General features: G+C 38.5%; 1 protein-coding gene and 1 non-coding gene across 3 annotated transcripts in view; both read left to right on the top strand.

The window, feature by feature from the left end:
- LOC104223642 (uncharacterized) overlaps positions 1-17,909 on the top strand; it is a 48,175-nt gene extending 30,266 nt beyond the window's left edge. Inside the window, exon 42 of one of the 2 annotated variants that reach the window (XM_070171424.1) lies at positions 17,431-17,909. In XM_070171424.1, the coding sequence (XP_070027525.1) occupies positions 17,431-17,565 (135 nt within the window). In that variant the 3' untranslated portion in view covers positions 17,566-17,909. Of the gene's footprint in view, positions 1-5,824; positions 6,369-17,430 lie in introns of those variants that run through there. The other variant, XM_009775112.2, reaches the window with a different exon arrangement.
- On the top strand, positions 7,622-7,695 carry TRNAM-CAU (transfer RNA methionine (anticodon CAU)). Its single transcript has one exon. It is a non-coding gene; the product is annotated as a tRNA-Met (tRNA).
- Positions 17,910-18,110: the final 201 nt, after the last annotated feature.

The raw sequence follows: 18,110 nt of genomic DNA, 5'->3' as shown, positions 1-18,110 counted from the left end.
CTGATGTCCAAACATATTTTCATCTTCAAACCAAACTTCACCCGAATCAGATTTTTCAAAATAAATTTGGGAATCTATGGCCAAGCGCTAGCTTAGATTTAGGGATGAAAATCCATGGAAAGTAATAGAAATTAATCAAAAACAAGTTAAAGTTACCAACCTATGAAGTTGAGATAAAAATCTCTTTAAAAGTTGGCTCTACACGAAGTCTATATCTCAAAAATGGAAGAAAATGAGCTAAAACACGAAACCCTTCCCATTTACCCAGCTGCACCTGCATGGTCGAAATTTGAAATTAAGACCAAATCCCGATCTCCCATTCTCTTCTGAATTCTTATAAATGTCAAACTACCCCATACTCTCCGCCTTCCTGCTCAAGTTGTCAACCACCACATTAGCCTTCACCGGGTGATACAATATAGTGATATTGTAGTCTTTCAACAACTCCAACCATCTCCACTGCCTCAAATTCAAATCCTTTTGCTTGAACAAATGTTGGAGACTCCGAGAGGTGAGCAATATAAATACATGTACATCAGATGCTAACTAAGGAAAGAAATAAAAGAGATTCCTACAAATCTGCTATTTATGTACACTACTAAGAAAGTGTCTAGATTCATTCTATAACACTCCCCCTCAAGCTGGAGCATATATGTCGATCATGGCCAGCTTGTTACAAAGGTAACCAATTCGAGTACCATTCAATGCTTTAGTGAACAAATCAGCTAGTTGCTCTCCTGTCTTCACGTAGCCAGTGGAAATCAAGTTCTCTTGAATTTTCTCATGAATAAAATGACAGTCAACTTCAATATGCTTGGTTCTTTCATGATACACTGGATTTGAGGCAATATGGAGCGCAACTTGATTGTCACACCAGAGCTTTGATGGAGTAGGATGCTTCAACCCTATTTCAGTTAAAAGATGGTGTATCCACATTATCTCACATGTTGGTTGTGCCATAGCTCTATACTCTGATTCTGCTCTGGACCGAGATACAATATTCTGTTGCTTACTTCTCCATGATATCAAGTTTCCACCAACAAATACACAGTAACCAATAGTAGATCTTCTGTCAATCTTGGATCCAACCCAATCTGCATCTGCAAAACAATCAATGCGGGAATGCCTGTGGTTGCTATATAATATGCAAAGTCCAGGAGCTCCTTTTAAGTAACATAGGATCTGCTCCAAAGCCTACCAATGTTTGATTGTGGGTGAGGACATAAATTGGCTAACCATACTTACTGCAAAAACAATATCTGGACGAGTCACAGTGAGATAGTTTAATCTCCCAACTAACCTCCTGTATCTATCTGGATCATTAAATGGCTCGCCATCATCTTTCATAAGATGCAAATTAGGAACCACTGGAGTACTGCAAGGCTTGGCAGCCAACGTAAGTCAAGAATATACTTTCGCTGAGATAGAAAAATCCCCTTCTTGCTTCTAGTTACTTCTACTCCCAAGAAATATTTCAGTTGTCCCAAGTCTTTTGTATGAAACTTAGTATGCAAGAAAGACTTGAGAGAAGAGATTCCTGCATAGTCACTTCCTGTAATCACAATGTCATCAACATATACAACCAGGAAAATAGATCCAGCTGTTGATTGCCTGTAGAAGACTGAAAGATCACATTTACTCTTTCTTAGCCCAAATTCTTGAACTACCTCACTAAATTTACCAAATCAAGCCCGGGGACTCTGCTTCAAGCCATATAAGGACTTCTTTAAATGAACCTTTCCATACTCCCCCTGAGCAACAAAACCAGGTGGTTGCTCTATATACACCTCTTCATGAAGATCACCACGAAGAAATGCATTCTTAATATCCAATTAATGCAAAGGCCAATTCTCAGAAGCTGCTAGAGAAATGAACAAGCGGACAAAAGTAAGTTTGGCAATTAGAGAGAATGTGTCTGAATAATCCACTCCATAAGTCTGAGCATACCCTTTGGCCACAAGTCTGGCCTTACGTCTTGCCACAGAACCATCTGGATTAACTTTGACCGTGAAGACCCATTTGCATCCCACTGTTTTCCTTCCACTAGGTAAATTCACTAAATCCCAAGTATGGTTTTCCTCTAAAGCATTTATTTCCTCAAGCATTGCTTCAGACCATCCAGGATGATTCAAGGCCTCTTTCACCGTTTTGGGTATAGAAATGGAGTCTAGAGACGCAATCAAAGATCTAGACGCGGGGGATAAGTGGTCGTAGGAAACAAAATTAGCAATAGAATATGTGGATTTGCAAGTACGTGTACCTTTGCGTAAAGCAATGGGAAGGTCAAGGTCTTCTGGAGGATCAGGCGGAAGAGGAACAGATGACGAAGGAACTGGTGCAGGAGACGTATCATTTGTCTCTCACCTGCGCGAGTACACTTGAACAATTGGTGGTCTTGCTAACACAGTTGGAGCAGGTGTTGAAGGCACAATAGTCGATTGGTGCTCGATAGAAGAGCTAGGAGATGAAGGAACATCATCTAATTGTTTTGTCAAAGTACGGGTAACCTCATATACTAGCCACTCATCTTCCTCCCCCTGACTTGTAGAGACGGGAGGTGCATAGAAGAATGGTATAGTCTCTGAAAACACCGCATCAATTGACACCAGATATTTGCCAAGTTCAGTAGAATGACACCGATACCCTTTCTGAAGGCGAGAATAACCAAGAAAAACACACTTCAATGCCTTGGGATCCAACTTGGTAACAGATGGTCGAACATCTCGAACATAACATGTGCTTCCAAACACCTTAGGTTCCGCAGGAAATAATGACTTATTTGGAAAAAAAATACTGTAAGGCATATTACCTCCAAGCGCAGTAGATGGCATGCGATTAATCAAAAAGCAAGTCGTGGAGACCACATCAGCCCAGAACTGTTTAGGGACTTTCATTTGGAACAGAAGTGCCCGAGCTGTCTCAAGTAGATGCCTATTTTTCCTTTCAGCAACTCCATTTTGAGAGGGTGTATCAACACATGAAGACTGATGTAGTACACCATGTTGTCTCATGTAGGACTGAAATAACTCTGACATGTATTCTTTAGCATTATCATTCCTTAGAATACGCACCGAAGCATTGAATTGAGTTTTGACTTCAGCACAAAAGGCAGAAAAGTGAGTAAACACTTCAGAGCGACTCTTCATAAAGAAAATCCAAGTCATTCGGGAAAAATCATCTACAAAAGTGACAAAATACTTATGTCCAGTTTTAGAAACAACAGGACATGGTCCCAAACATCAGAATGAACTAACTCAAAAGCTGACTCAGCTCGCTTGTTAACCCTTGGACCTAACGAGATGCGATGTTTTGCAAATCGACATGACTCACAATCCAATGAAGAAATATTCTGAAATTGAGGACAGAGCTTCTTCAACAAAGGTAAAGAGGGATGCCCCAATCGACAATGTGCTTCAAAAGGAGACACGATACTAGAGCATGCAATAGACTGTGGCTCCCATTTAACAAAGATGTAGAGATCCCAGATAAATACCCTTTACCAATAATTTGCTTTGTCGTAAGATCAAGAAACAAACAATGATTGGGAAAGAACGCTACACAACAATTAAGGTCTGGTGATTTTACTAACAGAAATCAAATTAAAGGCCAAGTTTGGTAGATTTAATACAGATGACAGGGTAATAGAGGAAGTCGGTTTAACAGTCCCAGATCCAACACTGCTATATGTTCCATCAGCTACAGTAACTGAAGAGGGTGCTTTGTGTGATCGAAAGCTAGAAAAAATATTTGGATTACCTGTCATGTGATTTATGACACCTGAGTCAATCACCCATTTAGTTGAAGAGGTGATAAGACATGTCTTATCTGGTCCGGCAAAAGCAGTAACTGAAGAAGATTCCTTAATTGATTTATGATATTGAAGGAACTCAAGAAACTCATCCGAAACTAGGATTGTTGGACTAGAAGTTGTATCACTATTTCCTCCTTGCTTACTGTTTATAGTCATCCTATTTCCAACTAATAAAACTCACTGTATCAAAATAATTGATGGAGAATCCAACTGAAAGACCCAAACAGAATATATTCGAAAGCAGAAATCAGACAATACTTGAAAAAGGCAGTAGCCAGCCCAATCAAAAACCCGAGAATAGCCAAACTCAAGGTTGCACTCAAAAAGACAATTTTTGAAATCTAACCAAGCTAACCTCCAAGAGACAATATCAAATCACAAATTCGTGAGCAACAATCCAATTCACTGTTGCACCTGTAGAAAACCTCTGCCAATTCCCATAATCAAAATAACAATCAGCAACTAATAAAAAAATTTCTAACCTGACTAAAAAGAATGTTCGCAGATTCAGGTTTCAAGGCTCGTTTTCTCCAAAATGTGGTCCACTACCACATGACCACCACAATTCAACCAAAACTTCGAGGCAAAGTCGTAACGGGAAGCTAGACCAAGATTGGTCCATGAACGCGCCTCCACATGCAGCTTAAACAGAAGTATCTCCGGCAGTTTCGTCGGCGCATGAGACGCACGTGCTTCTCCTCCGACCACCAGATTTTGGGGTTTTGTAGATTGGGGGAGTTTCTGATATAAGTCCGACAAAGCAGGATACCCTACTCTGATACCATGTCCACGAAATAGAAAGAATAACTTGTGTTCTCATTCCAAGAGGTGAGCAATATAAATACATGTACATCAGATGCTAAGGAAAGAAATAAAGAGATTCCTATAAATCTGCTATTTATGTACACTACTAAGAAAGAGTCTACATTCATTCTATAATAAGTGTCTAGATTCATTCTATAACAAGACCTCACATGACACGCTATACAAGTAGTGCCTCAAAACGTTGAGTGCGTGCACAATAGCTGTCAACTCCAAAGCATGAATATGATAATTCTTTTCATGGATCTTCAACTGGTGAGATGCATAGGCAATCACCCTACCACCCTACATCAAAAATGCACCAAGCTCAATGCGCGAAGTATCACAATACACGGTATAAGGCTCCGAACTTGTGGGTAGCACCAACCTGGAGCCGTAGTTTAAGCAAACTTTAGCTTCTGATAGCTCTCTTCACATTCATCAGACCATCTTAAAGGAGAACCCTTCTGAGTCAACTTGGTCAATGGGTCTGCAATAGTTGAAAGCCCCTCAACAAAGCGAAAATAGTAGTCCGCTAAACCTAAGAAACTCTGAATCTCTATAGCTGAAGTAGGTCTAGGCCAGTTCTGAACTGCCTTAATCTTCTTAGGATCAACCTTGATATCCTTACTAAACACAACATGACCCATAAATGGCACTGAGTCCAGCCAGAACGCATACTTCGAAAACTTAGCATAAGGATGGAACTAGAATCCCTCACATGGTGAGACAACTTGATTTGAAAGGGGTGATCATGGCAAATGTCTTGGTGTTGAATGTCTTATCATTAATGTCCGAGGCGGATCCACGATTTGAACTTTATGTGTTCAGGATGCCACTAAACATTTAAGTTATTGGATTCGAAATTTAATTTTTGTAAAAGTTTAGTAGATTTCTCAACACATATATGGGGTCTGAGCCAATGCTATTGGGTTCGGCTAAATCGATAACTTATATGTGTATCCACCCCTAATTAGTGTCTTAACAAGTTAAGTATAAGGTGGTAATCTGGGGTCGGGGATGGCCTTTACATTATTTGAGACTCAAGCAATGCAGGAATACAACTAAACCTCATGCGCTCTTTCATTTCAAGACGTAATTCAGTTATCACTTCTTTTGAAGATCTCATTTTGGTAGATAAGTTACTAGTGAAAATGTTATATTTATTGTAATCTATATTAACTTTCATTTTGCTCTCACTGTAATGAACAGGAATGTATAAAGCTAGGTGTCAGAAAGTTCAACGTTAATACTGAAGTGCGCAAGGCGTATATGGATGCATTGAGTAGCCCGAAGAAGGATCTCGTCCATGTCATGGCTTCTGCAAAAGAAGCCATGAAAGCAGTGATTGCTGAAAAGATGCGTCTGTTTGGCTCAGCTGGGAAATATTGTTAACATTCTTTGCCCCTCCCCGAACTAAGAATAAGGTGTAAAACTCCTTATCAAGGGGGCTAATGGCCAAAAATGCTCGGTGCTTAAGTTGAGGACAACTAAGATTATTATCTGTCATCGTTCTTACAAATTGAATATCCTGTTAATGTGACCACCTTAGCCCGTACATATAATAAAGGTGCAGGTTGTAACACCACCTGCCTACTCAAACTAGTGGCAGTTTGTGGAAAGGTCGATAATCATTCTTTCGTTTTCCATTCTCTTGTTATCCATTATGGTTTAAGTTTCCTTGCATCTTTGGTGTTTATGATTTAATGTAAATGACGCTAATAATCTTGTAATAAGAAAGAAGAAAATTGTCACATGTTCACCGTCGTTTCTGATTTATAGCCTGTTTGGCCAAGCTGCAAAAATTAGCTTATTTTGAGAAGTGTTTTTTGTTAAAAGTACTTTTGGCAAGAAGTAGTTAGATTTCTGGCCTGTCCAGCCCTAAAAGCCACAAGAAGGGCGATAGACAGGGTTAACCCTAGAGATGTGATGTATTCTGAAATTAGCCATCATTCTCCCCCGGGGCTGATTAATTAGGTTAAGGAAAATATGAGGCGACCCTATTAAAGAGAGCAATAAGGATACATCGACTCTCTTGGATTTCACGTCATAACATATATATACCCGGATTGAGCATATCCAAGAAAGACACAGAATGAATCTTATGCTTGTCAGGTCCACTCCTCTGTCTTCTCTTGCCTATCGTCCACTTCGGTGACTCCAACCCCGGAAAGATGATCTCTTCCACTAACCTCTTTCCATGAACTTCCGGAGTCCCTATCTAATAGTCACCCCCTCCCTTACTGACTAAGGCTAAGGTGGTGTCAACCAAAGGGGCAAGAAGTTCTCACATGAATAGACGTTTGAATATTCGGAGCACGATACTTCACGAAGTTTGATTTGCGGTCGGGGTATTATCAAGTGAGTATTGCCGAGGGTAAACATATTTCTTTTCTCTTGTGTTGGCTTTGCAAGTTCCTGCTGTGCATCCCTGCCTTAACGTAACGGGAAGGATCGCAAGATGGTTACCGCTTCTGTCTGAATTCGACATCACGTATGTAACCAAAAAGGAAGGGCGATAGCAGAACACCTTGCACCCTATCAAGGAGGAACATGAGTTTAAGGATTGCTTCCCAGACGAGGAAATAGCTGTCACAGAAGAGGAGGGCATGGAAATTTGACTTTGATGGCACGACTAATCAAAATGGGTACGGAGTAGGGGCATTGCTGATTGCACCTGATGAATCGCACACCCCCATTGCCATTAAGCGGAACTTTTAAGGAACTAAGAATACCACAGAAGATGAAGCATGTATCCATGGATTAAAGACTGCCTTGACCCTGGGAATATAAGAAATCGAAGGAGCATTAGCCGATCTGGTACATCAATACATGTTCCTATGCCCATTCCAATCTTGTCTAACTTTGCTAACTCCCCCTTCTCAACCCGTATCTTGTTCGTTCTGGAAACACGTCTTCCTATTCCATCTTTTCTCGAATCTCCTTTAACGGAAGAAATAGAAGCTCGAGAAGGAATACCAAAACCTATTTCACTCGCTGAGTCTTTTTGCATCCATGGCTGAATGGTTAAAGCGCCCAACTCATAATTGGCGAATTCGTAGGTTCAATTCCTACTGGATGCACGCCAATGGGAAAGAAAGCTACCCTTTTCAGCTAGATTGAGATTTAGGTAATGGGCCGTCAGACAGAGACTGAGCGCAGACGCACCCGAGGAGTTTGATTTCTACGCTTCTTCTTCCTTTCTGAAGGGCACTTTCTTTCTCTTGAAAGATTTGATGCGCCACACGACTTACCCAATAGCTTTTCGATTGTTGGCGCCGACTTCCCCTTTCAAAGTAAGATAGTTTCGAACAACATATATGATATTGTAACTTTACTCTTTTCATCCAACTCGAAATATCGTAAGAGAAGCACTTTTACGCCCAAAAAGTCCCATGTCTTTCCGGACCAACCACCGGCGATTTCCGACAAGTCTTTTCCCGGAGGAGCGGAAAAAGCGTTTCCAATACCGATAGCAGTTCCCGCTGAAGCAATTGTAGCAGCTCCTGCACCCATTGATTTTGCACCTTCTAACATCTCGAGTTTAGAATTCTCCTCACGTTTTTTCCATCACGATTTTCTCTTCGAGAACACTCGCCTCGTCGATTCTTCCCTCGTTCTTTTTATCTTGGACATTGAGATGTTCATGCAAAGCATAGGCGTCACAAGCGGTACACTGAACACCAACCCAATCGTGAGAAAGAAATTTTTGCAACTACAAAAACTACAACAACCTCCGTGAACAGACGCTTTGTCAGTTCATTTTTTATATAACTTCAATTCAATAATTAAGAAAAAAGGTTAAAAAGGCTGAAGAAGTACTTACAATGGTTTTTGTGGGTCTTGATCTGGAAAATCAGATGATGATGGCTCCTTCGAGGGCCTCTGGCTCAGGATCGGGTGAGAGCGCTGGAGGAAGGGGCTTCAGGTGGACTGATTTATTTGGAAGCAGTTCCCCTGGTAATTCCGAAGCCAGTCTCAACCAACCAGCCCCAGACTCTCCCAACCCTGGTGAACCCGCAGCGCCTATTGCTGAGGTTTATCATCCGTTATAGGAGGACGGACAGAGGCGTCGGGAGCTCAGTGATCGTCTTAGCATAAATACTGTTAAGCGTCCCTTGCCCGAAGATATTTCTGAGGAAATAATTGAGACCCAATTACAAACTGAGCTTAAGATAGAGGAAGCCCTTCGTTCGGACAGGGTTCAAGAAGGTTCCATTTTAGAGAAAAGGCACTAGATTAGGGGGTGCTCTTCTATCCTTTTGGTAGGGCATTCTCATTGGATACGTACTTGGACCACCTTAAGCAAATAGAAAACCAGGGGACCCACCGGAGCCTGCTTTATAAAAGGCTTATGGATGAAATCTCTCAGGAGAAACTAGAACTGGCCTTTGATGGAATAAAAAAAAGGAGAGACTGGTAGAGCTCATATTTGTCAGCGGCATTCTCCCTTCTATCTATCTTGAATTGAATTATGGAACTTTCTCCCCGAGCTGCGGAACTATCAAGTCTATTAGAAAGTCGAATTAGAAACTTTTACACCAATTTTCAAGTGGATGAGATCGGTCGAGTGGTTTGTGTTTGGATAATTAGTTTGAAAAGCACTTATGAACCGCAATTAGTGTTTGGCCAAGCTTTAAAAAACTGTTTCTAAGTGTATTTTTCTTAAAAGTGCTTTTCAAAAAAGTGTCTTTGGAGATAAGTTACTTTTTTCTGCTTCTCCAAAACTGCTTTTGTTTCTCTTCAAAAGTACTTTTTTTCTTTCCAAAAGCTTGACCAAACACCTCAATTTTTGGCCAAAAGTGTTTTTGGCAAAAAAAAAAAAGCACTTTTGGCTAAAAAGAAGCTTGGCCAAACAGGCTATAAGTCTATTTTCCTATTGGACACAAAAGTCCTTAGGAAGCTTCTCTAAGAAGCTCTATTAATATTCCAGCTTTTATTTATTTATTTATTGGTGGCATTTTTGCATTTTCCTGTCCAAAAGTTTGTCCCATTTTGCAATTCACATCCTATTTTTGTTATTTCTATAAAATTTTAACTTCTAACTCACAGTGGCGGAGCCATATGCACCCATGGGGTGTCAACCGACACCCATTCGTCAGAAAATTATATTGTGTAGCTTGGTAATTTAAAATATATACTATATATTGACACCCATTGACTTCTTGATGAGTTTATTTTTTTATATTTTGACTCCCCCTAATAAAAATTCTGGTTTCGCCACTGCTAACTCAAGGTTCTCTCACGTGGTTGTACGACAGTAACTTGGAACACAACAACGAAACGACTGTATTTTTCGAACCCTTACCTTTTGCAATCTTTCTTAAAATAAAAAGTTATGATATATCCACTTGATAATGTTCTGTCGCAGATAATAGTTCTTTAAAAAGGTTTACTTAAAAGTTTAATGTAGTTGACTCTGCAAAAGGTGACAAATAGGGGTGTTCATAAAAACCCGAAAAATCGAGTCAAATCGAAAACCAAATCAAACCGACCAAAAAACCAATACTTTTTGGTTTAGTTTGGTTTTGATTTTGAATTTTAAAAACCGATCAAATTTGGTTTGGTTTTGGTTTTAATCAGAAAAAAATCGGAAAAAAACAAACAAACTGAACCGACTGTATGAATAGCTATTTCAAATTTTTTATTACACCTATATATATGTATATTTTTATACAAAGTTTCAAAAATTTTATGGTAAATATTAATAGTTTGCACTGTTAGTATAGTTCTTTACCTTTACATTCTTGTTTGATTTGTTGTATTCTTTTGTTAAGTGTAAGAATCCATTTCATGTTAAAAATAATATATTTTTAACTGAGTCCTTAAATTATTTATCACTATTTGATTAAATTATCATCAATATATCTTGATAAATAATAGATTTCCTAAAGGGCAATTGTTTGATAGTGTTACATTGAAAATGTGGTCGCTTGAATTTATGTTTGGTAGTGTATGTCTTATATTTAAGAAAAAACCGACAAATATTCGAAAAAACCAAAAAAACGAAAAACCAACAAAACCCGACATAAACCGAATCGAGAAAAAATCGACTTAGTTGGTTTGGCTTGGTTCTAATATTTGAAAAACCGACATACTTGATTTGATTTCTTTAGGGAAAAATCAATCTAAACCGAACCATGAACACCCCTAGTAACAAAAACGGGGTAATTGTCCGTCGTCCAGATATTTTATTGCCTCAGAGGTAGAGAGGAAGTGTTTTTTTTGGGGGGGTGGGGGTGGGGGTGGGGTGGGAGAGTTTACACTTTGGGCCTGTCGTCCTAATCCTAAAATAATAGTCAAATATAATTAAAAAGGATTAAAATAAAATACACAATGTGTACTATATGTTATGAAATAAAAGCAATTTAGTAAAACATGAACAAGAAGTAAAGACAATTTAGTAAAACATGAACAAGAAATAGAGATAGAGAGAAAAGAAGAGATTTTCTTCTTCAATTGTGTGTATTTTCCTGTCTATTACATGACCTTTATATAGGCATAAAAAGTGAAGAAAATATGTTATGGAATATATCATTGAACATACAAAATATGTCATTGAATATGCCATTAAGCATTTGAGATGAAGATCATGGAAGAAAAGTAGACATCCACCATAATGTGATATTTATCATAACACTCCCCCTTGGATGTCCATAGATAATGTACCTCGTTAAAACCTTACTAGGAAAAAACCTTATGGGAAAAAATCCTAGTGAAGGAAAAAGAGTACACATGTTTAGAAATACGCCTTTTGGTTGCCTCGTTAAAAACCTTGCAAGGAAAAACCCAGTGGGACAAAACCTAGTAAGGGAAAAAGAGTACAACTCGTATTAACTCCCCCTGATGAGAGTATCAATTCACATCCTTGATCATTCACATCCCAATCTTGTACACTAGTTTCTTTAAGGTTGACGTCGGTAGAGATTTGGTGAACATATCAGCCATATTATCACTTGAACGAATCTGTTGCACATTGATATAACCATTCTTTTGAAGATCATGTATGAAAAATAACTTTGGTGAAATGTGTTATGTCCTAGCTGTAAGCACGTGATTTTTGACCCTCCCCGAGGATTTTCACATTTTTTAGCATAAATATGTAATTGGGTCTAATATAGCCATTTTAACTATTTTTACTTTATTTCGTTGCAAAAAGAAAAAAATCACAAAAATACATATATAAATTTTAGTTTATGTATCTCTCTTAAACTTGAAAAAAACACAAAAATTGTACTTTATTTTGGTACTTTATATAAATTCGAAAATTACAAAAATATATAGTTCTATTAATGTTTGCAGTCATTATAATTTTTAAAAAATACAAAAAATATTACGTCATATTTTATCTTTATATATAAAAAACGAAAATTACAAAAATAGTTTTATTAATATTTTGTAGCTATTTTAAATCTTGAAAAAATATTTTAAAAAAGATATAGTGTTGTTTAAATATTAGTCTTATTTTTGGTAGTTGTTTTGCTTACATAGGGCTAGTTAAGCAACGTTTCCTATTTCTCGGGTCGGGGCAAAAGAATAATATTCGGGTTCAAACTACCTGGTTTTAGGCCTAATTTCGGACCTAACCCATAATAAACCGAGTCCAGGACACATGGGGAACCCCACCACGCGTGGGGGACACAAATCTCGAACCCCACCACGCGTGGGCTCATTTCCCTGGGCAAGGGATACTAAATACACAGACAAACACTGTCAAGGGGGGGGGGGGGGGGATTTTGGAAAATTTGGAGCACGATTTTTGGCTTTCCACTGTTCATCTTCTTCTTCCTCAAAGAAGAAGAAGAAAACCCTACTGCCCAAACCACCATCAACAACCCACTCCCTCACGTAAAACCATCCTCGCACCCCGTCGTCACCCCCACCAAACACCACCACCCTCGTTCCACCTCCAAACCAGTCGCTCCCGCTGACCCCCTCTCCGTCACGACCTCTCCAGTAAACCACCAAACGACCCTTTCGCCACCAGCTTCCTCAGCATCGTCAAACCACCCAAACTGCCCACGACCATTCCTCCTCCTCCTAGCTCCATCGTCGACAGCCCGTCGCAACCAACTCCCACCTCCATCACCACCTGCTGAACCAAGCAGCCCCACGACCATTTTTCTCCTTCGCCGTAGCCAAGAACCAGTCCGGGAATCCTCCGTAACCCCTCGACCCCATTCCCTCGCATCCAAACACCATAACCAAACAGAAACCATTAGCAAACCCTCCCTAACGCCTGAACCACCACCAAACAGCCCCGTTGGCAGCTCTTCCCCCTCGTTGTCGCTGCCCAGTTCGTCAGCCTCACGCATAGCCCGAACAAGAACTAACAGTTCCGCCATTTTCAGTCCAACGAGCAGCTATTGCTGCGTGCCAAGCAGTCGTAGCTGCGTTTCCGAGCAGCGGTGGGTTGCTGCGATCTTGCTGGGCCGAGTTTTCTGTTTTCTGTCGAGGTCGACTTTGGTTCGTCGAGGTCCGGTACGTCGAGGTGCTGTCCGAGGTTCCATCGTTGTTCTTCGTTCAGAGAGGTCCGGCTTGAGTTCCGTTGGGATCGTGTTTGTCGTTCTGAGGTTGTTGAGGTTCAAAGGTTAGTAAACCTCAAGTATTAGATAAAGAAATGTTACGTTAAATGTTCGAAGATGCAATATAGAAATTGGTATGATAATTTTCTGCTCGTGTTTGCATCGTATGCATTTTGTTCATTTTGCGTTGTGTTATTCTTGTTTATTCGATGTCATTTAATTAAGTTGGGCTAGTTGTTCTATGACACAAGTTTGGTGTTAATTTGTTCGTGGTCTTTTGCTTAGTTCGTTCGGGCAAAATTAGCATTAGTACTTGTTGTTACCACTTTCGAAACACCCATTCACTAGACTTATTTTATTAAATTTTGATAAGTTATGAGATTTTACTTGTAAAGAAGCCGTAAGGTTTAGTATTGTTAAAGGCGTAAAAATGCCATCCTTTTTAAAAAAAATATAAAAAATAAAAATAAATAATGATAAAAAAAAAGAAGCGAGACAAGCTTCGCCAAAATAAAAATATACAGATTGCGGAGCCCTCACAAAAATATATGTATTAAATACTTAGATTCCGGGACGGGCCGTTTAGCAAATTTCACGGCCATACCCAAAATAATAATGCGCTAGTTGCTTTAGGCGCGCCTTTAATAATTTAATTTTCTTAAACTCGGGTGCACATTTATGTGACCCAAATCCAAATCTCAACGGAGTCGAAATGTGTCTCTAATCACGGGTACATTGATTGCGACGTGGTTGGAGATGCATTTCCATGACGTTGCAAATTCCTTTTAAAAAATAAGAATGAGATGAGCCTCGCCGAATAAAAAACACAAATTGCGGGGCCCTCAGTAAATACTTGTTTAAAATTACTTAGAATTCAGGAGGGTCGTTTAGCGAATTTCACGGCTTCTGCAAAATAATAACGCGATAGTCTTTTAGGCGCGTGTTTAATAATTTACTTTCTTAAGCTCGGGTGTGCATTTCATGCGACCCAAATCCAAATCTCAAAACATCAAATAAAATGCGTTCCGGATTGTGGGTGCATTTCATGTGACACAGTCCAAAGACGTGTTTTAAGCGATGTTCACATTCTTGTAAAAACAATAATAATAAAGCGGTTAAAAGTTAAAATTTGCACATAAATTCATATTCATATAAAATCAGATAATCAAGCCAAATATAACAGTTGAGCGACCGTGCTAGAACCACGGAACTCGGGAATGCCTAACACCTTCTCCCGGGTTAACAGAATTCCTTATCCAGATTTCTGGTACGCAGACTGTAATATGGAGTCATTATTTTCCTCGATTCGGGATTAAAATTGGTGACTTGGGACACCCTAAATCTCCCAAGTGGCGACTCTGAAATAAATAAACCAATCCCGTTCCGATTGTCCTTTAATTGGAAAAAACTCCCTCGTACCTTCTCGGGTATGTAAAAAGGAGGTGTGACAACTCTGGCGACTCTGCTGGGGAATGTTTCCCAGAACCACTGGTTCAGGGTTAAGAATTCGAGCTTAAAATAATTGTTATTTTTTGGCTTTATTTATTATCTGATTTTTACATTTTGAGCCTAATGTGCTAAATGCTGCTTTTACTGCTTTGATATTACGTGAACTGTATATAAACTGTGCCGAAACCCCTATACTTTTTGAGTCTTCTAAATCATGAAGAAGGGCGTACTTCGTACGACTTCTTTTCTGTATAGTGTCAAATCCCAATTTAGAACGAGGTTCAGATAAGTTGCTAAGCCGGTGAAGCTTCTGTATTCCCGGTACGCTGCCCCCCTCGACTCGAGCTGTCCGCTCGGGTAAGCCAGGTATAGAACAAATACCCAGGTTATGAACTTAGTATAACGAAGCCACATGCCGGATCCCTAGTAGGAACGTTTATTTGCATCATGTGCATTTGACTTAGGGGACTCAACACAGGGGTTGGGTCCGTCTAGGACAAGCAACCTGAAAATAATAGACCATCTTTGGCATCCTATGTGCTACATGTTATATTTATTCAAGGGTGAATGAGTCATTTGGCGGACAAATGATATTTGCGGACAAATGACACTTCTTATCATGCTGATCACGTTAAATAAGAAAGTTGCACGATTTTTTATTAAGCATGCCATTATGTTAATTAAAGACATGGGGAACATTGTGGAATTCAAGAAGCCTTGGTATTCCACATGTCCCCCACGCTTCATTTTTGGGAAAAAGCACATGGGGAACATTTGTGGAATCCAAGAAGTCTTGGAATTCCCTATGTCCCCCATGCTTCACATGTTGGGAAAAGCGCATGGGGAACAGTTGCGGAATCCAAGATGTCTTGGAAATCCTTATGTTTCCCATGCCACATTTTTGAAAAAAAATAATAATAAACATAAAAAAAATATATACATATAAAAAAAAAAGAGCATGAAAATTCAAAAGATTTTGTATGTTGTCATCATTTTCCACCCATTAGAAAACCGTGAAAGAGTCCGAGTAGAGTCGTAGCTCTGCCGAAATTTTGAGAAAATAAAAAAAAAGTGTGTCTTATTAAGTTTGTTTTATTAGCAAGTCTTGTTTTGAAAAATGTCAAAAAGTCCAAAAAGTCCAATAAGTTTTATTATGTTATAAAAAAAAGGGGGAGTCGGGTGTTGAAAGTGGTTTTATTATTGCAAATATATATATATATATAAAATCCAAAAGTTTTTCTTTATTTCCAAAAAATGTATATATATCTTTATCTGTTGCAAGAACATTGGTCTTGCCAAAAGTTTTTAGAATCCCAATTTTCAAAACAAATGATCCAAAAATATTTTCCATTATTGACTTCTTTAGAAAATCTTTCTAATTGTTTTTCTAAAATAAAAAATAAATAAATAAATATATATATATATATATATATATATATATAATAAAAAAAAACCAAATCCGAAAATATTTTGATTCTTCTTTCAAAAATTGAAAAGAAAATTCAAAATTCAAAAAAAATATTTTAGAAGCATTTCTTTTATTAAAGGTAAAATTCCAAAAAAATATTTTCTTCTTCTTCTTTAGAATAAAAAAAAGCAAATGAAATTCAAAAATATATCTTAGAAGTATTTCTTTCAAAAAAAAGATCAATCAAAAATCCAAAAAGAATATACTTCATTTCTTCTTTTAAAGTAGTTCTTTCACAAATTCACAAAAAAAAAAGTTAGTTCATCTGCTTATTCCTGATTGCCCGAACTACGCGGGTTTGATTCTCACCGGATGTGAGATACGTAGGCAACCCTCATCGGGTCCAACCCACCTTTTGCTAAAATAGCCAAAAATAAAAAATTTTAATCTTGTTATAAATAAGTCGGGTGATGTCCAACCTTTTGCTAAAATAGCCAAAAATCAAATAAATAAAAAAATATATGTCAAATTTTAATTTTGTCATAAAGAAGTCAGGTGATGCTGTTTTATCAAGACATAGTCGAATGTTCCCGAAAGGGACGCCGGAAGGCTGATTTGGCATAAACAGCCACCTTTGGGTCATTTTGAGATATGGACCCACACAGCCTTAAAAATCTTCGTCCCCGAGGCGCTGAAGGGCCGTGTTTGCAACACCAGTTTTTTATTGCAATTTGAAAAAAAAACAAAGAGTCAGCGGTCAGGTGAATACCGTTTGAATTTTTAGTCAAAAATAAGTCGAGCCAGCTTCGGCCGCGTCTTAAACCATTCTTGCCGAAATAGCCTTAGAGTATCTTTCAATTGTCGAAAGGTTATTTTCGTAAAAGAATGGACAAGTTTGAAAAGTGTTATAAAATAACCCTCCCCGGCCTCAAAATTCATGTGAAATTTGGAAGGGGTCACATTTGCAAAAATAACCATTTGGTTGCATTTGTCGAACAGAGAAAGGGAGCTAGCCTTTTGTTTTTGAGTTTATAAATCTATGGTTTAGAATATATGGGTTGTTTGATTTTCGAGTTCGCATGTCATCTTTAAACCTTTGAAGCCCAGTTTGTTTTATTGTGAAAATTGAAAAAAAAAATGTGTCTCATTGTTGTTACCTTTCATTTGTCCGAACTACGCAAGGTCTGATTCATACGGGGTCATGATACGTATGCAATCTCCATAAGATTCGACCACAACAAAAGAAAAGCAGAAAAAAAAGAATTGAAAAAAGAGGATGAAAAAAAAAGAAAGAAAAAGGGGGAAAAGAAAAAAAAATGAAAAAAAAAACGAAGAAAAATGAAAAAAGAGAAAAGGAAAAAATCGGAAAAAAGAAGAAAAAAAAGATGTTAATAATGGGGACCGACTGAGTCCATTCTAACCTGTTTGTTTTGCAGATGTTGTTAAGGTGGTTGGTTTGTGGTAAGCCGGACAATGACACCCAGAATCCTTCACTGGCATCTCATGATACACACTCTGCGGGGATTGGGCCTGATAGCAGAAGCACTCAAATCCTATCGGGAACTTGTTGACGGAGGTTGACGATATTGAAGCTGGCAATGGTCTTCACAATACTAATGCAAAGCTCAGTGGCTAAGATGCCAGTTTTGATAAAGTGGGAGGACGCTCCGTTCCTTGGTTAACAAGAAAAAGGCATTCAGTGGCTTATTTTGTTGTCATTTCTGTTGTTCGGATTATTAAGATTATAATTCGGATATTGTTTTGTGTCAATGTCTTTCCGCTTATCTTTCCGTTTTGTCATAACGGTTTGTTTAAGTTTTGCCCAGGTTGTTTAGGATTTTATTTCGGTTTGTTTTTGTTTTTCAAACCATTTCACTGGTAATCTAATGCAAAATCCGGTCTCCTATTATTTCCAGTTTTCTTTTGTTTAGTCCTTTTATCATTTTTATTCAACGTCGATTCTAGTGACATGACATGCGCACACACTTTGGGCCTAATCTTAAAAGTTAATCATAAAACCCTTTAAAAGGTGATCAGACCATTTAAAGGAAATAAGGACGACTGAGATTATTCAGAGCTCGAGTCATATGGAACTGGGGCAAGTAAGATATGAAGA

This window comes from Nicotiana sylvestris, chromosome 3, assembly GCF_000393655.2.
Source record: "Nicotiana sylvestris chromosome 3, ASM39365v2, whole genome shotgun sequence".
Taxonomy (NCBI): Eukaryota; Viridiplantae; Streptophyta; class Magnoliopsida; order Solanales; family Solanaceae; genus Nicotiana; species Nicotiana sylvestris.
This window is presented reverse-complemented; position numbering and strand designations above follow the sequence as displayed.